At 47.6% G+C, this 25,012-nt stretch overlaps 1 protein-coding gene across 4 annotated transcripts; it reads left to right on the plus strand.

The window, feature by feature from the left end:
* Window positions 1–569: 569 nt before the first annotated feature.
* LOC109281938 (C-type lectin domain family 2 member D-like) lies at window positions 570–24,436 on the plus strand. Of its 4 annotated transcripts, none has more exons than XM_059715355.1 (7): window positions 570–819; window positions 13,300–13,374; window positions 14,770–14,835; window positions 16,588–16,680; window positions 20,179–20,264; window positions 20,547–20,650; window positions 23,659–24,436. In XM_059715355.1, exons 2-7 carry the CDS (start codon window positions 13,338–13,340, stop codon window positions 23,819–23,821), a joined length of 549 nt encoding a protein of 182 aa, XP_059571338.1. In that variant the 5' UTR covers window positions 570–819; window positions 13,300–13,337; the 3' UTR covers window positions 23,822–24,436. The 4 variants fall into 4 exon arrangements, with proteins under 4 accessions (XP_059571338.1, XP_059571335.1, XP_059571337.1 ...); XM_059715352.1 differs by having other exon boundaries at window positions 572–819; window positions 20,092–20,264; XM_059715354.1 differs by lacking the exon at window positions 13,300–13,374 and having other exon boundaries at window positions 574–819; window positions 20,092–20,264.
* Window positions 24,437–25,012: the final 576 nt, after the last annotated feature.

Consider the following 25,012-nt stretch of genomic DNA (forward strand, 5'->3'; position numbering starts at 1 on the left):
GGGCTGGTTTGAGGGCAGTGGGGTCTTGGGAGAGACCCAGAGGGAATTTATTGGGACTAAGCCTCTCTCTAAGGCCTGTTGGCAGCTTCCCTGAATCAAGCTATAATATTTAAGAACAAGGCATGGCAGAGGAGTAATGCAGGGGGGGTGGCATTAGAGCATGAGCCAGGCAAGAGCGACAGGGCTGCTGTGGGGGTGTCACAGACACCCTGGTAGCAATGAGCCTGCCACAGTTAGATGGCTGATAACGTCTCTCCTCTCATATATTACAGCCCTGCTTCTTTCCTCAAAGCAGACTCGGTTTCTGTCTGCATGTGGAGGTCTGCACAGGCCTCTCTTCTATCTCACGCTTAGCTCAAGCTGCTCCTGCTTCTTTTCCAGACCTGGGGAAACGTGTTTTATCTAAAAGACAGTCTGGATCTCTCTGAACTAGGGAGCTGGTGCAACAAAAGATAATTTCCCATAAAAGCCCTTTCCTTTTACATAGATCAAGCAGATGTTGTGGTCCAACTGCTTTCCGCCAACTGTTGCCTCTCCTGTCAGCCCCCTTTCCTGTCTCAGAGCAGGGAGAGCGCAGACTCTCCCTTTCCGTCCCTGGGGGCAGGGAGTGTGGAGGGGATCAGACTCTGGGCTGCAGGGAGGTGCTGGTTTCAGATCAGGGTTTACAGCCTGGACTTGGGCATCAGACTCTGCCTTTCCTAAAGAGAGTGGCTGCAGTGAGCAGTGTGAGCTGGGCAGAGCAGGTGGCTTGCAGCTGTTTCCAGTAATTCATTAACAGTTTGGCCGTGGATTGAAAGGACCGACTCAAATTACTGGCAGGTGAGAGAAAACAGTTGTTCCTCAGGATCAAGGGATTAAAACAAGTGGGAACTTGCCTCTTCTAAGGCCACTGCAGGCTATTAGACTGATGCCAGGTAGCTTTAGTGTCAGAGGGAATTTGGAGGCATAGGTTGTAGCCATGTCGGCCTAAGGACATAGACAGAGAAGGTTCTTTGGGTAAATCTGATATCTTTTATTAGCTTGATACAAATAGTCGGAAAAAATCTTCTTAGCAAGCTTTTGGGTATAAATACCCTTCATGAGGCTAAGGAAGCATCTGCAGTTGGTGTGTGCCCCCTTCCTGGGTAGAATGAATAGTAACGAGGCCAGAGGCTGGGCTGCAGCAAGGAAGCCAGTCAGTTAGATGTTAATTTAAGAGTCAGTGGGTGAGAGGCAGGCTGGTGTGGGGGGAATGAATGTAGCTGGTAAACAGTGGAGAGGTGCCTGGGAAATCAGATGTCAGGCAGGTTATAATGTGTCATAAATCCAAAATCTCTATTTAGTCCATAATTTTTTGTATCCAGGAAGCTGATGAAGTGAAGCTCATAGGTTCATCTGTGAAAAGTGTTTTGTGAATTCCCTTTGAGGATTAATATTGAGAGATTGGAGAGTGGTTTTCTTGTGAGAAATATGCCCCCATGGGTAGTTGGGTATTCCTGACGTGCGTTCATTCTGGTGCACAGGTGTTGTTTGGTCACACTCATGGAAGCTGTTTCTGCATGGGAGCATGGATACACAGGCAATGCACTGATATCTGGTGCTGCTCCATGCTGCGGAGTCCTTCTGCAGGACTGTGCATGCTGGGCATGTGGAAAAGACACAGCTCAGTGGGTTTGAGCTGTTAATATGGGCCCAGTCTTGACCTCCCTGGACCACCCTACAGCAGGGTCAGCAGCCTCTGGAGCCACTGAATCCAGTTCATGAAGCAGGGCTTTTGTGGCAGGGGGCTTTGCCCATGCTGCTCTTGCTGCTCAGTGGCTGGGTGCTTCACCTATGCCACGCTGTAGCTGTGCAGCAGAGAAGTGGTGGCAGGGTGGAAGCGATGGCTGCTGGCTTTTAGCACTGGCCTGCCTTTGACCCAAGCCAGGTCATTCCAGTCCGCAGATGGAAAATATTGCTGATGTCCCTGCTGCCATTGATGCATAGCAGTGTCTCCCGTGGTCCACTGAGTCTAACAGGAGGTGAAAGATGGATTGTTACTGCAGCTTCCTGCATGGGGTAGAGGTAGCAGCGGGGAAAGATGATGATTATAAGTATGGGTCCCTTACTGAATAGGGGAGACAACCTAGTAAAGGGATGCAGAAAAGACTGAAGTGCTCAATGCCTTTTTCACCTCTGTCTTCACAGGCAATGTCAACTCCCAGACTACTGCACTGGGCAGCACACGTTAGGGAGAAGCTAAGCTCAGTGGTGAAAGAATAGGTTAGGGCTGTCGTGGAAAAAGCACGCTGTAGAATTTGGAATCAGGTCAGGCAGAAACTTTATTTCAATAGCTATCGGAGAGAGACCCTTACAGGAAGATTTCTGCTGTGGCCTCTCTACTTTACATCCAGGGCAATTAACCTTTTATAGATTAAAGACAAAGGGTTGCCTAAACTAACTTTTCCTGCCTTGGGGCTATCTGTCTTGTGTCCTTCAAGATAGTTTAATGGTCATCTTCCTCTTATCTAAGGAATTTCTCTCTCCCCCCCTTGAGGCCTTAGCCATCCTTTGCTTCCACATTTCCCCCCTTTGAGACTTACAAGTCTCATCTTATTCTATTTCTATTCCCATGAGCCTCTCTATTTCATCTTGCATCTTTCTATGTCTTCTTTCAATCTGCTCACATCTTTTTAGTACCATCATTTTAGTTTCTGTGGTGTGTTTTCTTTCATTTTCCTTCTGCTGATTTTGTTCAGATATTTGCAGGAACATTAATCTATTCCCTGGTTGGGTTTGCTTAGATATGTAGCTTAGACAACAGCGTACGATCATGAAAATTACACATATCAGGACGATAATAATAAAAAATATCAATAATCCATGAATAATGGTGGATCCTAAGGAGCCAAAAAGGGACCTAAACCATGAACTTAAATTCCAGTCGTCTGGCTCATGTAATTTGGCTGCTTCCTTTTGAATATGTTCAGCCAAATCTTGTATTTTTTCGGAATTATCAGGGATGTAAGTACAGCATTCTTTACCAATTAAAGCACAGACTCCTCCTTTGCTGGCTAACACGTAATCTAAAGCAAGTCTGTTTTGTAAAGTCATCTGTCTTATTTCCTTCATTTCAATATTTATTTCGTGAAGTCCAATAGCAGTAGCATTAGCTATCTTCTCTAGGGATGCTGCAACTTTCTTTATTTCAGACATGGCCAAGCCTGCGCCATAGTTGGGAAACATGATTCCACAAAATCTCTGAGTTTCTGTAATTTCCCACATGTTGCGAATCTTTCCTTTTGGCAAGTAAGATCTAACAGCAATGGCGGGATATATTGCAGAGACATAGCATGTTCCTTCCCATGCGGAAGGAAGGTGTTTATAGGCCTTGTCTCCACATGTGAAATAATGGCCAGCCAGTGCAGTAAACCCGTGGCTATCATTACAGCGTGGTCTCATCATCCATTGTGTATAATAACCTGAAAATCCACTTTGTTTGGGAGTATAATTAGATATCCAGGAACCATTAGAGAACCACGCCCCATTTATCTTAAATTCTATCTCACATTTACTGATTCCTACTGAAAATTCAGATCCGTTACAGGTCCAACAAAATTTTCCCAGGGTGGCATAGGCTAACCGTATATAATCAAATCTGTTACATTTTATATCCTGCCAGGTTTCATTTCCTTTAAAATCTGAATAGTAAGGGGCTGACATTTGTGTGGCGTTTAAAGGCATTGATATTATGGGTATTCCCCTGGTAAAATGAATAGGGGCATGACTGCATACCCAACATTGAGAAACATTTAAGTCCTTTGCAAATTGGTAAGATAATTGGAGGAAAACATTTTGGTGATGAAATAGTGACCTTCTTGATCTATTTTGCAATATTAAGTTGTTTATCATGTTTTCTTCAGTTACTGAGTCTTTAAGTTTGTGTAAGATGATCCAAACAAGTAAACTAAGAATTACCCAAGTCACGACCAACCAATCCCATCTTGGGAACCAGGAGCTAGGTGGAGGCCTTTTTCCTTTCCCGGAGGGCATAGTGGTGTCACGGGGGCACATCTTCTTCACTCTGTAGTGGTAAATCCTCTTCATCAGTGGGCGGTATGCTCACCACTGGTCCTGAATACTTCTGTTGGCAGGCGCTGAGCTCACTACCAGCTTGTGGAGTCTTTCTGTCCGGTTGGAATTCAGCTGCTTTGGGGTCCAACGGAGGTGAAACCTTTTTACAGTGCGAGGCGTGAGTCCACGTCTGGTGTCCTTGGCAACGAACGGCAGTGTTAGTGGTTAGGAGCACCTGGAAGGGGCCCTTCCATCTGGGTTGGAGTGAGTTTTTTCGTTGATGAACCTTGATATATACCCAGTTTCCAGGCTCAAGCGAATGGCACGGGACGTCTGCAGCGGGTGGCAGCGCTTCCTGAACCTGTGAATGAATAGATCTGACCCATTTCATTAGTGCCTTACAGTAATTTAAAACAGTTTCATCATCCAATTGAAGATTAGTCTGATGAGGAAATGGGGGTGGTGTAGTGGCCATTCTCATGGGACGTGCCATGAGAATTTCATGCGGGGACAGTCTGTGTTTTCTGTTGGCAGTGTTTCTAATGTGCATAAGTGCCAGTGGCAATGCATCTGACCATTTCAAGTTAGTTTCAGCACAAATTTTAGACAGGTGTGTTTTTAAGTCAGAGTTTTTTCGCTCTACTGTGCCACTGGATTGGGGATGGTAGGCACAGTGCAGGTGCTGGTGTATGTTCAGGGCCTTACAGATGTTTCTAACAATCTGCCCTGTAAAGTGTGTTCCTCGGTCACTGTCTAGCGTGAGTGGCAGGCCAAATCTGGGGATGAATTCTTTCAAAAGTTTCTTTGCTACAGTGGTAGAGTCTGCATGTTTACAAGGATAAGCTTCTACCCAACCAGAGTACATATCAATAATGACAAGAATATATTCAAAAGAACAACATTTTGGCATTTGAACAAAGTCCATTTGCAAATTTACGAAAGGTCCCCATGGTGGGGGGTGCGCTGCTTGTCTAGTTTTAACCTTCTGAGCAATGTTATGGGCAAGACAAATGGGACAAGTGCTACAGTACTGCTGTGCCATAGAGGGAAAATTTGGGGCAAACCAATCACGCTGTACTGTCGCAATCATCCCCCCTTTGCTTGTATGGGCCACTGAGTGAGCCAGACGAGCAAGGTAAGGTAGCAAAGCCTTGGGCGCTACCAGGCGGCCGTCGGGGAGCACCACAAGGTGTCAGGATGCAACTGGCATCCTTTGTGCAGCCAGTCTTCTTTCTCAAATTTTGGATCCTGTTCTTGGAGCAGGGCCAAGTCGGAGAGATTGGCCAACGGAGACTGGTCTGCTAAAAGGCAAAGAAAAATATCATTAGGAGCCTGAGGGCCAGAAAGGGCCGCGTTCCTAGCCGCACGGTCAGCTAGGGCATTTCTGTGTGTGACATCATCATTAGGGATTTCATGGGCTTTACATTTAACAATAGCAATAGCAGAAGGCGATAGGAGAGCATGCAAAAGAGCATCGACATAAGAACCATTACTAATCTGAGTCCCAGCCGAAGTAAGGAATCCTCTTTGTTTCCAAAGTTGACCAAAGTCATGTACGACACCGAAGGCATATCTGGAATCAGTGTAGATGGTGGCAGATTGACCCTAAGCCAAGGTACATGCTCGAGTGAGGGCTACCAGTTCAGCCACTTGAGTAGAGCGGGCATGAGGCAACTGGTAAGCTTCTAAAACTTGGTGTTGATCACAGACTGCATAGCCAGCAGTGAGCTGTCCCTTGGAGTTTCTAAGGCAGGAGCCATCTACATATAGTAGGAGATCTGGGTTCTGTAGTGGTGTATCTTTAAGATCAATACGAGGGGTCAAAAGCTGGGTAGTTACAGTTAAGCAATCATGAGGTTCTCCGTCTGATGGGGTAGGAAGTAGGGAAGCAGGATTCAGGATAGAGCAGTGTGTTACCGTTACATTGGCAGCTGAAAGAAGAAGCTTTTCATATTTGGTAAGTCGGGAGTTAGAAATATGTTGTATTTTGCCTTTCAGGAGCAGGGCCATAACAGCATGGAGAACAGCAACAGTTAATGGGTGTACAAGAACCAAGGAATCAGCCTTTTCAACAAGCAGGGCAGCAGCAGCTACAGATCGGAGACAGGGCGGAAGTCCTGCTGCAACAGGGTCTAGGGCAGAGCTATAATAGGCAGTGGGACGTTGCTTGTCACCATGAAGCTGAGTGAGCACCCCTAGGCAATGCCATCTCGTTCATCGCAATACAGGGTAAAGGGTTTCTTGTAATCAGGAAGTCCTAAAGCGGGTGCTCTGGCGAGGGCTTGCTTGGTCTGAATAAAGGCTTGTTCGGCTTCTGGAACCCAAGGTAGTGGTTCGGGAGTAGAATCAAGGGTAAGGGCCTGTAGGGGTTTGACGATGGAGGCATAACCCATAATCCATTGCCTGCAATACCCAGCCATCCCTAAAAATCCTCTCATTTGTTTCCGGGTAGTTGGTTTAGGGACTTGGAGGATGGTGTTAATTCAGGATTTGGACAGATGTCTTTGTTCTGCTGAAATATCATGCCCTAAATAATGAACTCTGGGTTGGCATAATTGCAGCTTGGCTTTGGAGGCCTTATGTCCCTGAGAGGCCAGGGCAGTGAGTAGGGTGAGGGAATCCTGTTTACATGCTTCCAGAGAAAGTGAGGCCAGCATAAGATCGTCCACATACTGGATTAGCGTGGAGCCCCCCTTGAATTCTACAGCATCTAAATCCTTTTTGAGGATTTGGGAAAACAAGGTGGGACTTTCAGTATACCCTTGTGGAAGTCGAGTCCAGGTGTACTGAAGACCTTGGTAAGTGAAAGCAAACAAAAACTGACTATCAGGGTGAATAGGAATAGAAAAGAAGGCAGAACAGAGATCTATTACAGTAAAGTGAGTAGCAGTAATACAGGATAGTATAGTGGCTGGGTTGGGAACAACAGGGAAAGTAGGTAGGACTGCAGCATTGACAGCACGAAGGTCTTGTACAAAGCGATAAGTATCTCGACCGGGTTTTTTAACAGGAAGGATAGGAGTGTTGCATGGGCTACGGGTCAGGATGATGATCCCTTGTTCAAGGAGGGAAGTAATAACAGGTCGAATGCCCTCCTCGGCTTCTTTAGAGATAGGGTATTGCGGAACACAAGGGAGAGGTTTGGCAGGATTAGAGTGATGTGCACAGGCTCTGCGTTGAGCATGTAGCCCACCTCATTGGCGTGAGTAGACCAAAGTTGTGAAGGGACTTGAGCCAACAGTTCCTGTTGCAACGAGAAAGTGTCAGCTTCAAAATCATCCTCCAGTTGTTCTTGTAACAGAGCCAAAAACTCGGCCTCCCTTGGTTCCAGCACTTCTAGGTATATGCCATCTGGAGAACAGTAGATGACACAGCCCAATTTACACAACAAATCCTTTCCCAAAAGATTTACAGGGGTAGAGGGGCTAAGCAAAAAGGTGTGTGTCTCAGAAATGGGACCAATAGAGACAGAAAGGGGTTTGGAAACAGGGAGGGGTATAGGGTGTCTGCTAATGCCGACAGCATTAACAATTTTTTCAGAAAGAGGTATATTAGAGAAATCAGAGGCTTTTAAAGTGGAGAGGGAAGCTCCTGTGTCTACCAGGCAAGACATAATCCTGCTGTTTACAGAACAAGTTGTGCGCGCCGGGTCTGACCCCAGGTCGCTTTCGTCGCTCTGCACGCGGGCTGTGGCCAGCAGCCCGGGCAGGCCGGGTCGGAGAGGGAGTTCGCCGAGCTAGAATTAGGCACAGACACGTAACGGTTGATTTTAAGATTATTTTACTTACACCGAGATGGTCGTGGTGTAGTTTGAGAACTTGCTTGAGTTACGGTTACAACAGAAAACACGAACACATGTGGAGGTTGCAAGGCTCCACGCAGACAAACTCCGGATGTCCAGGACAAGCGCGCATAAAACTCATCGTTACGTCTTATAGTAGGCTCCGTTCGAAGACGGGAAGAGGTGGGCGGTGGATCAGGCCGCCAAACCCCTCTGAGTGACACACAGGGTTTCTATTACCCTGCCGCGCACACCCAGAGTCCCCACGAGATGGATGCAGAGTCCTCTTCGGCTTGGGCGGAAACTGCTCAAGCCTCTTATACGGCTAGCAGGCCAATCACTAGCCGCCACATGTGAATAATTTAGAACTAGCCAATTGCGGGGCACAAATTTGCATACGACGAGCGGGAACTCTTTGCACCGTGCATTTCTGTGTTGCAAAGGTAATGCACCCTGCAAAGATCGCTGCAAAGTGGCGGGAACACTCCCCTGCACGCGGGTTCTCTGCGCAGCAGAACTCCTCCGTGCAACGAAGCGGTAAACCCACGGGGATAATTCTTAGTGCCGAAGCACACACAAAAAATCAGACCTTTGGGTTATGACACAATTAAGAAAAGGACCAGATTGGTCGAGTGAAACAAGTGGGGCGATGATGTCATCCCTCAGGCTGTCCTATGCTCGGGTAGGGAAAGGAGGAATATTCTGAAGTTCAGCTGCTGCAGTGAAAACTTGGTCAGAAAAATATTCTTGGGACCCTTGTGGTGCTCAGTACTTAGGTATACCTCCGGGTCGATTTGGGCACTCTGACTTCCAATGACCCTCCTGTTTGCAATAATTACATTGAGTGCCATACTTGGAAAGGTTCCTAGCCTGGCCTATGCCCTTACCCCGTCCTCTGTTTAGCATTCCCAGTCCTCTTCCCCTTCCCCTTCCTCGTTGTCCGCCCCTTCCGGCTTGAAGTTGCTGAATCTGGAGGGCCATCAATCTAGTTTCATTGCTATCCTTAAGTCTTTCTGCCTTATGGAAAAAATGTTGCGCGGCTGCCAAAACCTCCTCTAAAGTTTTGGCTTCCCAGCCTATAAGCACAGTTCGAATTCCTTCTGAAATTTTTGGTTGGAGTCCTTGAACAAAAGCTGCCACTACAGCCTGTCAGGCATTTTCAGCAGCATTAGTCATGCCTGAATGGCAATCAAAACAGTTTTTAAGTCTTTCCAGAAAGTCAGCTGGGTTTTCATCCTTTGTCTGTTTACAAGAATTAATTTTGGTCCAATCAGTCTTTTTGGGGCAAACTTCAAGGACAGCTTTTAAAAGGTCTTTCCTACTGAGCCCCAACTCTGGTCCAGTGCCAGGATCCTGTGCTGGCCATTTAGCCTTTTCTAACACACGTTGTAACGTTTCACGTGGTAATACAGCACGTAAAAGTTGGTTCATATCAGCCCATGTGGGGTTATAACAGTCAATTACTACTTGAAGTTCTTCCTGGAATCTTACAGGGTCATCTCGAATCTTAGGGAATCTCTGTACTAAATTAAACAGATCAGTAGCACTTCAGGGAGCATGTACAGTTACTATCGTTCCCCCCTCTTGACCTACACCCGGCATTTGTTGGAGTGGGGCCTGGAAGGCTTCCTGGCCACTACGGATGCTACTCCTGAGATTGTAGGGTGTCTTAGGTGTGGTGGGTGTCGGAGTTTCGTAGTTCTCCTTGCCCAATACCTTTTTCAGGTGAACTGAAGTTGGAGTGTGCTCAATGACTTGCCAGGGCGTTGAGGTGCTGGGATGTGGCAGTGGTTCTGAGATGGAGGAAGGTGGAGAATAACCTGGAGGGGGAGCTGACGGCCTTGGTTTGTTTTCTGGTTCAGATGGGGCCGGATTTTCAGCTAAGGCTGGATTGATACAAAAGTCTAATACGTCTTTTGGAGGTTCAGTTAGTGGGGGTACCCCTTTCAATACTGGGTATAATGGACTGCAGTTTGAATTTAGGGGAGCGGCCAATTTCTCCCGTGTTTCCTTTAATTGTTGTTTAAATTTTTCCTGTGAGTCTTTCAGGCTCTTGGTCTGAGACTCAGTGTGCCTTTTTGACATCTCTTCATACCAATCGAAAAATGCGTTCCACCGGCATTGAGGAGTTTTGGATCCACGGGACTCTAATGTTCCTCTTAAGTGCACTATTTTATCTAGATTGAATGTGCCTTCCTCAGGGAACTGCTTGGAAGGATCATCCCTGGTATACCAGTACCACTTATCCAGGTACTTGCAAGTCTCGGGAGAATAATGTGTGTACATATAGTACCCCGGAGTTCCCTTAGAGGGGACTGGCACTTGCTTTGACTGTCCTGTACCCATTTCACAATCACACAGGGAAAGACAAGACAAGGGAATGGCTTATTGAGGAGGTCCATGCCAATCCGAACTTCAGCCCGCAGCGCTGCCAAGCTGTGTTCTGGATTTGGCAACGGCTCATAAACAGGCCGTTTATCTACACGGTAGAATAAGGGTGGGGAAACAACAAAAGGAGTCCGCTAAAGTCACAGAAACCTGCTTGTAGCCCTGTCTGATGACCGAGGCTACGTACCTTCTCGTAGCCCCGTCTGATGACTGAGGCTACATACTTTCAGGCAGCGGATCTATAGTGGCTCATGAATGGAGGGGAGGAACACAAGACACAGAGCAAAACAAGAGGGTGAGGGACCAGTGAAAAGTTCACTGAGGAGGAGGGAAGGGTTGATTTTTATCTCTCAACCTTGGCTCCCAGTGACTATTCTTTCACCATGCACCCTTGCATTCGAGTTGCGCCAGTCATCGCCCAAACCAGGCTCGTGTACGTCTCAGGGCGGCTGCACGTGGTTTCAGAATTTGCTCTGGACCAGTTCCAAATCACCATTCAATCAGGGTCACAATCTTATTCCCGTCACCCACTCAGACTTCCTAAAGCCCAGTGTTGTGCTGGATGCAAGTGCTTGTGCAACAGACAGGTTCTCCCTACCAGTTATGCGCGCTTTCCAGAGACAGACAGACTTTACCAGATTAGTATGACTGGTCTTGGTTCTACACTGACCTGTAACAAAGGTTCGAATCCAGCTACCCAACACGAGCAGGGAGCCTGTGAGCAATCCTCCTCTGACACCCCAATAGAGATTTAAAAGGCCTCTTACCTTTATTGGTGGTGCCGGGGTTCAGTGGGGAACGGCTCACGGTCCTCCGAACACGGCGTTGGCTGTGGATCCGAGTCACGGCACCATTTAATTGTCGTGGAAAAAACATGCTGTAGAGTTTGGAATCAGGTCAGGTGGAAACTTTATTTCGATATCTATCGGAGAGAGACCCTGTAAGGGGATTTCTGCTGTGGCCTCTCTACTTTACATCCAGGGCAATTAACCTTATATAGATTCAAGACAAAGGGTTGCCTAAATTAACTTTTTCTGCCTTGGGGCTATCTGTCTTGTGTCCTTCAAGACAGTTTAATGGTCATCTTCCTCTTATCTAAGGAATTTCTCTCTCCCCCCTTGAGGCCTTAGCCATCCTTTGCTTCCACAGGGATATTTAGAAATGCTGGACATGTACAAGGCCATGGGACCAGATGCAAAACATCTGAGAGTGCTGAGGGAGTTGGCTAATGTGACAGTTGAAAACTCATGGTGTTCAGGGGAACTCCTGGATGCTTGGAAAAGGGAAAATATAGTGCCCATCTTTAAGAAAGGGAAGAAGAATCCAGGGAACTAGTGACCAGTCAGCCTCACCTCAATCTCATGGAACAAGTCCTCAAGGAATCCATCTCTAAGCACTTGGAAGAGAAGATGATTAGGAACAGTCAGCTTGGGTTCCCCAAGGACAAGTCATGCCTGACCAACCTGATTGCCTTCTATGATAACTGGCTCTGTGGATACATGGTGTCAGTCCTGGGGCCGTCTTTTTAGTTCAATTTCTTCATTAATGATCTGGAAGATGGGATGGAGTGGACCCTCCGCATGTCTGTGGATAAAATCAAGCCTGGGGGTGTAGTAGATATATTGGAGGCTGCGTCTAGGATTCAGAATGACCTAGGCCAGGAGTTTTCAACCTTTTCAAATAAGTGTACCCCCACTGCCTGGATGTGGGATGTGGGGTGTCAGCAGCCACATGCAGAGCAGCACCAGCGTGGGGTGGTGGGTGGCGGTGGCACCTGTGTGCAAGCTCCCCCCCACCCCTGTGTTTGGCTGCCTGGACCTGTGCAGCCCGCAGAGGGGTGCTGCTGCCCTTGCCTCACCTCCAGCTCTGATCCTGGGAGGTGGCAACATTGGGTGGTGTGTGGCTGTGCTCCATCTCTGCCTGCCCGCATATACTTCCTAGGGCCTTCCCAAGTACCCTCTGGCATACGTGTACCCCTGGTTGACAACCCCTAACCTAGACAAATTGATTGATTAAGCCAAAAGAAATCTTATGGGGTTCTATACAGACTAGTGCAAAGTCCTGCACTTAGGATGGAAGAATCCCATGCACCGGTGCAGGCTGGGGGCTGACTGGATTATTTGCAGCTCTGCAGAAAAGGGCTTGGGTGTTACAGTGGACAATAAGCTGAATATGAGTCAACAGTGTGCCCTTGTTGCCATCAGTGTGTACTGGGCTGCATTAGGAGGAGCATTGCCAGCAGATCAAGGGAAGTAATTATTCCCCTCTCTTCTGCACTGGTAAAGTCACTTTTGGAGTACTGTGTCCAGTTCTGGGCTCCCCACTACAGAAAGGATGTGCACAAGTTGCAGAGAAGTTGGAGAGGGTCTGGCAGAGAGCAGTGAAAATGGTATGGGGGCTGGGCTATGTGACTTGTGAGGAGAGCGTGAGAAAAATAGGTTAATTTAGTCTGCGGAAGAGAAGACCAGGCACGGGGAGGGGAAGGGGGGCAGTTAATAGCAGCCTTCAGCTACCTTAAAGGAGGTTCAAAAGAGGATGGAGCTGTATTGTTCTCAGTAGTGGCAGAAGAAGGAGCAGTCTCAAATTGCAGCAAGGGAGGCTTAGGTTGAATATTAGGACACACTTTCTCATCAGGAGGGCAGTGAAGCCCTGGGGCAGGTTACCCAGAGAGGTGGTGGAATCTCTGTCCTCAGAGGTTTTTAAGTCCTGGCTTGACAAAGCCCTGGGTGCAATGATCTAGTTGGGGCTGGTCCTGCTTTGAGAAGGGGTTTGGACTAAATGTGACGTCCCGATGTCCCTTCCGACCCTCATTTTCTATGATCCTTTGAATATCTGGGTAAGTTTTAAACGGTCACCCTGAGGAGTGCACCAGAAATGCCTAGGTTGAGCAGGAGTGCTGTTGGAGGGGTGATGTTGCACTGGCCCTACACTGAGTATTCTTGGGGAGTCTTAGGGCTGCATGCCACAGATAACCCATCCTGAGTGACGGTCATGGGCACTTTGTGCCCAAAAGTCATCTGACATCTCTCCCAATAATATATTTGATCCCATAAAAATTGTTGCCCAGAATTCTTGCTTCTGTTCTTGCTGACTGATAGGTGGTAACGATTGGGTTTAACTTCTGATTGGCCAGAGGATGGCGGAAGAGAGAAGAAAAGCGGCAAGTGATGCTAGTAAGTAAACTCTCCCTCTCATCCCTTTTCCCTCCCTTATTTAAAGAGAGAGTTTTCATTCCCAGGCTGGAAGGGAGAAATGAAGCCTGGGTTAGAGAAGGGGAATGTCAAGATCCTGTTCTTACCTCCAAACACAACACCTGACGCAGAGTCAGTGAAATTATTGGAAAATTCCAAATGGATCACAGGAAAATATGTTCTCCCTTGTGATGTGATGCCACTTTCAATGGCAAAAGTCATTGCAAGATTAAATGATAGCAAGCTTCAAAGGGGTATTGGGCATTGATGAGGGTGGAAGAATATGCAGAGTAAAGCTCATTCACACTAACAAAACATATTGAAAATGATATTATGTTTAACACTATAATGTTTTAAAATTCATATCGTATTTTGGACACCAGGATGTGTCCTCCTGGTGGTATAGGATATTAGTGTTAGGCCAAACACCAATAATGCGTTGCTAGACAGGTCTTCTGGCCTTTGCTCTAACTAAACTCTCTGATCTTTAGGTTTGTCACATTTGAGAACTGTCTAGTCAAGGCACTTCTTCAGCTTGCATTGAATGACATGGATTGCACAAGTTCAGCACTTCCTCTTACAAATGTCAGGCAGGTGCTGGTAAAAATGACTTGTGTGCCTGGGATCATGGGATGGTTGGGTATTTCTTTTTGAGAGAAGCAAACACAGATTAGCTACTCCTATAAGATTACATGTTACTGACAGGTTGGCTATAAAAGGGGTCACTGGGTGTTACTGGACAGACACTTTGGACTGGCTGAACCAAGTGTCTGACCCCTTTTTTACCCCTTTTGCAAGGGTTGAAGGTGAGGACTCTGGGTGTCTGTTCTGGAGACAAAGCCCTCTGTGACTTCCCTGTGCACTGATATGCTAGAGTAGGCCTGGGGCACCCAATTTGCCTAATTTTGCCTTGATCATTCAGATCCCCTTTTGTCTTGGGGGTCCTGGCTACCCTTTTCTCTTCTCATGCTGGGTCATTGCTTCCCATATCTCTGATTTTAATGCTCAACCCACTACTTTTTGCAGCACAGTTCTCTCCTTCCTCCCTTTCCTGATTTCCTACAGGGGGTATTAGCAGGGTTTAGACACAGGATGCCTGGAGACGGACCATACCCAGTAGCTTCATCAGCTGGTAGAAAGTGTCTAGTTGTGATGCCAGCTACAGGAGGGGATGATGTGACAAGCAAGTTGCCACATGTATTGCATGTTCTGTAATGCCCTTGGGTCCTCAATCCAGGAAAGGATGACTCTACTTACTTGGGGTTACTGTGAGGAGGGGAAGCAGGAGTAATCATATGCTGCAGTGAGCCTTACATGGAGGACATAATTGGCAGCATGACTTTACTGTGAATGAGAATCTGTTTTGATTTCCAACAGGCGGTGACATGGTGGAGTCAATGGTGCCTTCTCTGGTGACAGCAGAAGATAACAGGAGAGCTCCCAGTAAATCAGTATTTTGTTATCTACTTGGTGCATTGCCTAGGAATGACTGGACTTCATTTTGCTGGGCTCTGCACAAAAACAGAGAGAGAGACTGCCTCTGCCCCATCTGAGATCAGAGTACTTGAAGGCTAAATGTACCTTGACCTTTTCCCCTTTTGTAATTTCTACAAAATAGGAGAGAGTCATAGTTTCAAGTAGATGTTCTTTGGTTGGTCTTGGCAAAGACCTGCACATTTACTCTTGTCAACCAAATCCCCAAACCTGTCAGTCAAAACCTGCAAGACTCAAACATTTAGAATGGCTATTCTTAACCTTGAGGAGCCAGGAGACCCATTCAAGGGCATTATTACATCAGCACTGGCAGGTGTGACAGCACCTACACATGAGTTTCAGCATAAACCCAGACATTTCAAACCATAATGCCAAAACCACTCTGACCAGCTGCTGCTTTTCTGAGTCGTTTGCAGCATAATAACACCTCTCTTCTTTTTCTGTAGTCAAAAAATGAATGAAAGCAAAGCACTGACATTTTCTGAGAAATTGCCTTGAGTATAACAAGGATTGGCCTAGGGTCTAATGAGGTTGAAAAGCACTGACTAAGGGTTTCCTCATGCCCACAGAGGACAGTGCCTGAAGAAAAGGAGGCAGGTTCTGAGGAAAAAGTTCCTTTGGTCAAATATTCACCATTTTCCATTGTTTAAAAAGCTTATTGAGAGAAGTTTGGACTGGCTCATGAGCAAGGCTTAGACACCCAGCCACTGAAATCAGCCACCTCTATAGTGTTGCTTTTTGGCTACAGAAAAACTGGTGCATCTGAAATAACTAACTGTGCTGGAAAATGTTGGACCCAAACAATGGAGACAAGAAGTGTTGTTCTGTAGCAGAGGAAGTAATAATAATGCTAACAGAATACCCAGCTCTTTCACTGCAGTCTTCCTCAGCAAATCTCTGAGCTGTGTCAGTAGTTCTATGCCCATTTTAGAGAGGAAGAAACTGAGGCATAGGGCAGTGGAGTACTTGCCCAGTCACCCAGCATGTCAGTGGCAGAGCTGGTGATAGAGCCCAGGCATCTCCTGCATCCTTGGCTCAGTCCCTGCAGACAGCTAGCCAGTGAACCCCATTGAGAAACTGGCCTCACAGAACTAAAATGGGAGCTGGAATAGTTTTTAAAACTAGTTCTGTGTCCTCTTGAAAGACAAGGCTCTGCTTTTTGGGGACCCAGAATGAGAGCAGAAGCTCTCAGTGTTGGCCCAAAGAATTTCTCTTCTGATCAGCCAGTTCTTGGCTCCTGAGTTTTTGATCTGCTATCTGGGAAGGCTGACGGGACTCTCTGAAAGCATCTGAATGAGTTGATCAGAATTTAGGAAGGAATGCATTACATTGCTTGTCAAACAGCTCCTTTCCCCCCCCCACAATTCTTCACAAAATTTGTTAACATGATGTTTTTAACTTTTTAAGTTTTTCAATTTAAACAAGTGAGAGAACCCGGTGGGCTTTCAGGCCACATGAAATGAGAATAACCCTGCCACCACACCCAGCACTCAGACCAGCTGCTGGACTTAATGAGGAGCAGAAGCTAGTAAGCAGCAGCCCTAGGGCAGGAGAGTAGCTGGTGGGTGTGTATGGAGGGAAGTTTGTGGAAGTTGTAAGCAGCCAAATACACGCTCCCATGACAGATGGCATGTGCATCTCCCATAATCTAGTGGATGTATGTACCAAGCACAGTGATTTCTTGTTTTGTCTTTGTGGCAGATTTATGCCTAACGTGCATTAAAGAGAAATGGGTCCTAATTGCAGTTACCATGGTCATCACAATTTTGCTCATTATCATCATTACATTGGCAGGTGAGTAAAGAACTGTTGTTACCCTGATCTGCAGGGTAGATTTACCTGATCCAGCCACTACGTCCTGCTGTAGCTCTGTCTTCTTCACTTATTTCCCTGTTGTATTCTTCCACGGGAAGAACCTTTTCCCTATCTGTCCTCTCCCAGTTTCTTTCCAGATGTTTTCCCATTTCCCTGTTCAGAGGGAGAAGTGGGGTCTAGATTTCCAGCACCCACAAGGAGCAACCCAGGTTGGCAAGTACTACACTCTCAAATTGCGGATGACCAGTAGAGAAGGGACTATTGCTAGGAATTCCCACTTTGTCCCTTTCTGAGAAGTGGCACCAGGAGTAAAGCATACTTCAGGCAAAGCAAGACTAAAGTAGTGTATCTAGCAATGTCTCAAGAACACCTTTCATGGCCTGGGGTTGCCTGGATCTGAATGAAAAGCCTTCCATGGTGTGGTGGCTCAGGACATGTGAGGTGGGCTGTGTGTACTCTGCCTCAGGCAGGGGAACTAAAGTTTCCTTTGAGACTTCTTCATAAAAGGAAATGCACCGTTGGCCAAGACTTCAGCTGTTGGGGCTGGAGGGAAGCAGTTGGCTTCTTTGTATGCACAGGCCTTGGTAAGGCAGTGTTCCTGCTAGGGGGGAAGGCCCATGTGGCTTAGGGCTGAACTGGGTGGGGGTTGAGTGTCTTGCCCAGTTCTTAGCAACCCTTAGGCCTTCCTATAAATAGAAACACAATCACAGGATTGGTAAAGGACATAAGGGTCATCTGGTCCATCATCCTGCCCAAATGCAGGAGCACTGCTCTTAAATCATCCCTGTTCAATGCTTGTCGAGCCTCTTGGTAAAACTTTCTAAGGAAGGAGGTTCCTCAGCTTCCCTGGGCAGTGGGTTGTGCTGCCTCACTGACCTAACAGTAAGGAAGGTTTTCCTGAGATTGAATCTACATCTAATTTCCCAAACCTTGAAGTCATTGCTTTGTGTCCTGACCTCTGCAGGAATGGAGAAGAGTTGTTCTCTCTCTTCTTCGTGGCAGCCCTTCAGATATTTGAAGATTGCTGTCATATCTCCCTTTAGTTGCTTTTTTCTGCAAGATGAACATGTTCAGTTCTCTCAATCTCTGGTCGTCCAGCTTGCCTTGAACTCCTTGGTCATTTTTGTTGTCCTCCTCTGGAGCTTTCCTCTATCTTCTTCAGATTCTTCTTAAAACGTGGAGCCTAGAACCGCACACAGTACTCTAGATGAGGTCTAACCAGCACTGAGCAGAGGTGTGCAGCTGCCTCCTGTGTCTAACACCCAGTACCCCTATTGTTGCAGCCCCAGCTGCATCTGTTTTGTTAGCAGCTACATCTCATTTATGACTCACATGGAGTCTATGCCATAAGCATAAGAGCTTTCTCAGCAAGGCTATCACCCAGCCAGTTAGTTCCCATTCTGCATTTGGCCTTTTGCTCATTCTTCCCTAGGTGTAGTATTTTGCATTTATCACTGCTGAACTTCATCAAGCTGTCTCTAGCCCAGCTTTCCAGTTTGTCAGGGAGCTCTCTATTCTGGCAACCAAATTATTAGCCTTTTCAGTAAAATTTGATCCAGGACAGACCCCTATAGAAGCGTACTCTAAACCTCCTGCCATTGTAATGTCAGTCCTTTAGGGTGACTTTTTGCTTGTGCCTATTGAGCCAATTATCTACCTTTATGAGACAGTCAGACGGGACTTTATCAAAAGTCTTTCCCTTCATCCACCCCACTAATTACTTTGGTAAAGAAGGAGACAAGGTGATTTGTTCTCAGCAAATCCATGTGGCTGCTTGTGACCAGCTGCTCCTCCTCCAGCTGCTTACAGATTTGCTCCAGAAAGTTCCTGGATGTTGCAGGCAGGCTGACATTTTTGAATTCTCCAGGTCTGTTATGCCAGTCTGGGGCCTTAAAGTGGATGGAAATGACCCTCTAACATCTTCTCCTGTCTCCTGACCACACCCTCAGTCCAGGCAGCTACGGGAGCAAATGTTTTGCATGGTGTAGGGTGTCAGGGTTGGGGGGTCTGAAGGGCAGAGGAGAGTTGAGGTTGGTCTTCTGCTGTTCAATAGATCTTCTCTGCTTCCCAGGGGCCCCTGACGCTGCTCTGTGGCAGCGGGGACTAGCAGAGCTCTGTGTTGTCCCTGAACGCAGGGAGCACAGAGCCAGCTGTTCTAGCTGCTGTGTGGCCTTTTAGATGCTGAGCCTGTGCAGGCATCTTTGCCCACTTAGGAGTGTGTGCACTGGGGGACTGGAGACTCCACAGGCCTCGGCCCTCTGTTTTGGTGACTTGTGCCCTCCTGAGTGTTCCCTGTTGGGGTGCATGAAGTGGTCCCCCTGGCGGGCCTAGCTCTTGAAGAGCTGTGAGTCTGCACCCCATGCTGTGGCCATGTGTGTTTTAGCTCTGGGTCCTTGTTCAGTTCCCCTTGGGGCAGCCCAGATGGCAGCCATCACAGGAGCACCCACAGTGGGCCTTCTGGAAGAGGGGATGTTTGGATGGCCTGTGTGTGTGCAGCCAGGGGCTGGGTGTGTGGATGTGGATGTGTGTGTGTGTGTGTGTGTGTGTGTGTGTGTTCATTAGGGTGAGTCCCATATGCACACCCCAGCATGCACCCAGAGTTCCCTTGCACTGGCATACATGCAGACCCCCACACCCCCCATCCCACATATCCGTGCACATACCCACATGCTCCCTCACCCCACATACTTACACCCACCCCCCACAATATACAAGAGTAAGACTTCATTTTAAGCTATTGTGCAATCACCTCTATGTAGACTATATAAACACATGTAAATCAGGCCAAAAATATTTTTTGATATCAGATTCATGAATGCTGTAGATGTTCACTTTTTGGAATGTAATTTGGTATTTTTTCTGGTATCAAGATGGCAAAACCCCTTGCTGAAAGGAGTACTTCTGAGGGCAAGGGAAGGGATTTCTGGTGGCAAAGGTCAAAGGTTAGGGGGCAGGACTTCCAGTCACAAGATGGTGACCATGGAGGAGGGGCACCTGACAAGGGGCGGAGCTACCCCTGCAGCCCTTGACAGTTTGCCAAGACATGGTGAGCAGCCCTCTGCCTGAAATAAATGCCCGCCCCTGGTTTATATGCCCGGCCCCAAAGGGTGAGTGAGGGGGCAGGGCATGCAAACACTCCCTGGAAGACTCCATCATTCATGATGGACGATTGGCTAGTTTGAACATAAAGGAGATGTTTCTGGTTGTGGAATCATTTTGACTCCTGTGACCAATGCTCCTGCCTTCTGCAGCTGAGGACCAGGCCCCTAGATCTGTAGGGAGGTGTGGGTCCTAGTCCCTTCTCTTCTCTGGTGGGGATTCCCTCTTCAGTGCGGATACTAGGAAGAGGTTGTTGGATGATTGACCACTATGCCCCTTCTCTGTTTTCAGCCAGAAAATCTCCACCCTGCCCTTCTTGCACTGCTGCCTGCCCAGACAACTGGCCTGGATATCAAGGAAAGTGTTTTCTCTTCTCAGACACAGAAGAGTCCTGGAACTCGAGTCAGAGTAACTGCTCTTCACATGGAGCCTCCCTGGCTGTGATTGACTCCATAGATGACTTGGTAAAGAAGAAATAAGAGGGCAGAAGCAATGTTTAACTAGTTTATTGGGGGAAAATACTGTTGGGTCCTCTCAAGGTTTCTCATTTCATTTCAAAATCAAGTCTTAAGGAGGGTTGTCTTTTTTATTTATTTTTTTCCTTAACCAAAAATCATGTTCAGTATTGGGGTAAAGGGGGCAGGGACTCTTCTGCCTTTTCCCTATTTTAAAAGCCTGAAAATTAGGAAGTGAGAAATAGGTGTGCAAATAGCTGTGATGTATAATGTATATGGTGTCTTCCTAAGGAGTTCATGCTACGTCATAAAGGGAGACCTTACTACTGGATTGGCCTTTGGAAGGAAACAAGCCAGCTCTGGAGATGGACCAATGGAACTGTATTCAATTATCTGTGAGTTTGGTCATCCTATTCACTTCCTTAGCATGAGGGAAGCAAATACCTATGTAACAGCTTGGGCCTTCCCTGCTGAAGCTATGTGACCTGGGCTGTTTGGTATTGTAAAAGGGCTTTTATACTGTCACTTGAGGAGGAAAAGAAGAGCTGGGTTAAGAGTTGCTATATGGGACTAAGCAGCCAGGTAACAGCAGGAGCAGGAGGCTTATTTGGATTAGGGTAGGGGTGGGTAAAATACACCCTGCAGGCCAGATCTAGCACACCAGGCCATTCTATGCAGCCTGCAGGCACCCTAAAAAATTTAGAAAATGTAATGTTTATCTGCCCTGGCTTCCTGTCAAAGATGATTAGAGACAAGGGCAGTAGGACCCAGGGAGAGCTAGCAGCAGGACCCAGCAGTCACAGCAAGGCTGGCCCAGTCTGGCCCCACCCCACCCCCAGCCAGAAGACTTTGCCTTGCACAGGCTTCTGGCCTGGGACCCTGGGTTTGTTCTCACCTCCCTCCATCAGAGAGGGAAATTCAGATAAGAAGTGGGTGGGGGAGGCAGGGGAGGACCACAGGTAATTGCCCTAGTCCTCAGGGCTGGACTGGGTCCTGCTGAGATTTGCAGTCATGGCCATCCAGCTGGGAACCATGTGGAAAGTGTCTAAAGGTGGTGCTGGAGGGGGGCAAGTGGGAGTGAGCGAGCGCACAGGGGTGCAGTGACAGCTGGGTAGGAGATCAGGGCCCATGCCAGTGTCCCAGGGCCAGGAGTGGGAGGGAGATGTGCTCATCTGTGCAATGAGGAAGGAGGAGAGAGAGACAGAGAGAGCAATGAAGGAGAGACAGAGTGTGCGCATGTGTGTGTGCATTTGCATGCAGTTAGAGAGGAACAGAGCACCTCACCATACACATGCACCCACACCCCCCTTGCACTGCCATACATGCAGACCCGCACAACCACACCCTCACACATCCCAGCCACACTCCCCCAACACAGGTCCACAGAAACCCCATACCCAACCACGCCCTCCACACACACCCACATGCTCCCTTAACTCACACTCTCCCCCACACACCCACAACCCTCCAAAAGCCTATACACACTCCTCCATGCTCCCCCTACAATATTCAAGAGTAAGACTTCATTTTAAGCTCCTGTGCAATCACCTCTGTGTGCACTACACAACCACATGTAAATCAGGACAAAAATATTTTTTGAAATGAAATTAATGAATCTTATAGTAGATATTTGATTTTTAAAATATAATTTGGTATTTTTTGGGTTCCAAGATTGCACAACCCCTTCTGAAAGGAGTACTTCTCGGGGTAAGGGGTGGGGCTTCTGGAGGCAAAGGTCAGGGGTTATGAGGCGGGACTTCCAGTCACAAGATGGTAACCATGGGGTGGAGCTACCCATGCAGCTCTCAACAGCTTGCCAAAACTCAGTCAGCAGCCCTCCAGCCAAAAGCATTGTCTGCTCCTGGGCTCGGCCTGAGCGTGATGGAGGAGCCATGTGACCAGAGGGCTGGTGCCCAGGGACTGCAAGCTCAGCTCCAGATTGGGCGCAGGAGGTCTGGCCCTGCACTCTGCAGGGAGAGCAGCTTCAGGCAGGAGATGGATCTGCAGGCACCTCTGCTCCTGCAGACGGCTGGAAGGAGGCAGCCAAGAGGGGAACGTGAAGGTGTGTGGGACAAATGTGTTTGATTTTAGTTGGAAGCAGTTTGCTTGTCTCTTGGTATATGTTTATAACTGGAGGACCAAGTAGTGGCTATGGGGCAGGTTTGGAGGCCGTGCAGCAGGTGCCAAGCATGTGCTTGGTGTTGAGTCTGACATGGGGCAGGGGACATGGTGGGGCTGGGGTCTGGGAGCCAAAGCTTGAGACAGTGGGCCAGAGATGAATGCCTCAGCAAGAGACAAGGGGTCAAAACTGGAAGAAGCCTGAGGCTCAGACGAAAGGATTAGTTCCCAAGGGCAATGCATGTAGACAACATGGGAAGTCCCATGAAAAATAATGAAGGAGTGACACCTGCACAGCATGGGCATGGCTAGTGGGGTCACAATTAGTGCCCCTAAGGCAGGTTGGTGCCTTAAGGGACCTTGGGGAACAGCTTTCTGATGTAAAATACACTTTCCATTAGGGCACAGCCATGGGACAGTGAGCAAGTGACTCTGAAGATTGGAGGGCGATGGGTAATTCAGCTACTGAAGGGTGTTAAGTCCACCCTCAGAAGTGGGTCCTGGAACAGGCTTCCATCTGGGGGAAACTCCTAAGCCTCCTTTAATGGTACAGCCATTAAAGGGAGATATCCCTCTCCCCTTCCACTCCCACCACACAATCTCGAGCCCCATTCCCCCCCTGCCCTGACTAGCAGGACCTACAAGAAACTTGCCTCTTGGTGTATGTTTGTAACTGGAGGACCAGGTAGTGGCTGGAGGACCAGTGCAGTTTCCTGCATGGAACAGGCCAGTTTCAAATGCTGAGTGCCCACCTGCCCCTTCCCCCTGGTTTTCCAGCCAGAAGTGACTTGCTGGAGGAGGTCCCACAGCCATGTAGGGCACATCTACACAATATGTGGTCTTGTTCCCAGGCTCAAGCTCTCACCCAAATCAACTTCCCACCCCCGCTAGAAGCTCCCATCTCCCCTGCCCCAGCAGCCCTCTAGTCTGCTCACAGAAGCCCTCCTGTGTGTTGGGGGCTGAGGTTTAACTTCTCTTCAATCCTCCCCTCCCTGCAGCATGTTCACAACTCTCTTGGGCACTCAGGGGCCTAGGAATGAGTCAGCGTCCTACCCAGCTGTACCATCAACATCCCAGCAAGGGAACACAGGTGGGGCCGGGCATTTGACTGGGGGTAACTGTGGGTGAGCCTTCAGCTTGCCCCAAAATAAAAGCATTCCTATAACTGTGACTTTGGGTTCAAACCCAGATGCTGAGTCCTAGCCTATTCCCCTGAGGCTGTTGCTCTGTACATGGCTGGGAAGGGTGTCATCTTTACAACACAACCCCACTGCTGTCATTGCAGGTTTCCAATCAGAGGAGAGGGGGACTGTGCCTATGTGAATGATGATGGTGTCAGCAGCTCCAGGTGCTCCTCAAAGAGGAACTTCATCTGCAGCCAGCCAGATAATTGTGCCAGAGGAAAGCCAAGCAGCTTGATGGGGAACATAGCAGCAGACGTGATGTAAGGGACTAATGCAGGTTGTTTTGAGGGCCTGCAGTCTGTGCACTGGTCATCCTGCCTCTATGACCCCTGCTGAGGACTTCAAGCCAGTGTCCATCTGGGAGGTGTGTGACTCCAGTCTCTGTGTTTCTTTAAGTCCTCAGCTATGGGCATCATGTGATGATGATATAAAACGTCTTTTCCTCTCAGGTTTTAGTTGTGTAGAGTTTGAAACTGAGCAATGTAAAAGGCTGAAAATGGAGAGCCAAAATAAAAATGAATCCAGCCATTACTGGCAATACTGAATTAACAAGTTCCAAGGCCTAGATTTTGGTCACATCCTCCCTAGGCCTTGACATGTTCAGAAATTTGAGGCAATGTCCAGGTAAGATGGGAAGTGGAACGAATTGTGAGGCATGAACCAGAGGTATGTTTATGGCATCTCGAGCACCTGCAAATGTTCCTCAAGCCCTCTGGGGTAGGGCAACTTTCCCTTGTGCCTTCAAGAGAGATAAGGAACCTGGTGTTTCATGAGTCTCCTGTTTTGACTCTGCCTTAAAACGTTTTTGTTTACACTAATTTTATATGCCAGGATTGTCCACAACAGTCCCCTGGAAAAATAAATCTTCAGTCACAACAAGCTTTCTTTTGGATGTGTGTAAACTTTCTTTCTGTGGACATATATTTTCTACTGGAAAATTATTTTTGTCTGGTTTTCTTTTCTTTTTTCCAAACCAGTTCCCTTGATTTGTAATATAGGGTCACCGTCCCTTCCCATGACCCCGGTCCTTACCCTGGAGGTGATTAAAAGCAAGCACCTCTTTGGAAATGCCTCATACATGGGAAATTGCTTTGCAAGGAAATAGGCAGCCTGTAGGGCCATGCAGAACAGCATTGTTCTGCTTTGACATCCATTTAAATTTTTTTTGTTTCAAGTTTTTTTTTAGTGTGCAGCCTGTGTACACCCGGGGGGTGTGCCCTGTCCTCCGATGACAGTGGTGGTGGTCAGGCAGGGAGCTGAGGAAGAGGTCAGCTAGTAGAGCGGCTTCCTCCCCTCTCTATAGAGCTAGATGAAAACCAAGAATTTAACTATGTACAATTTAGTACAAGAAGAAATACAGATACTTAATATAAAACATACAATGTTTACAAGGCTTAACATATAATACATACACTATAATATTTCACAGTTCACATATAATACCAAATATGAACC

The sequence above is a fragment of the Alligator mississippiensis genome, chromosome 11, assembly GCF_030867095.1.
Source record: "Alligator mississippiensis isolate rAllMis1 chromosome 11, rAllMis1, whole genome shotgun sequence".
Taxonomy (NCBI): Eukaryota; Metazoa; Chordata; order Crocodylia; family Alligatoridae; genus Alligator; species Alligator mississippiensis.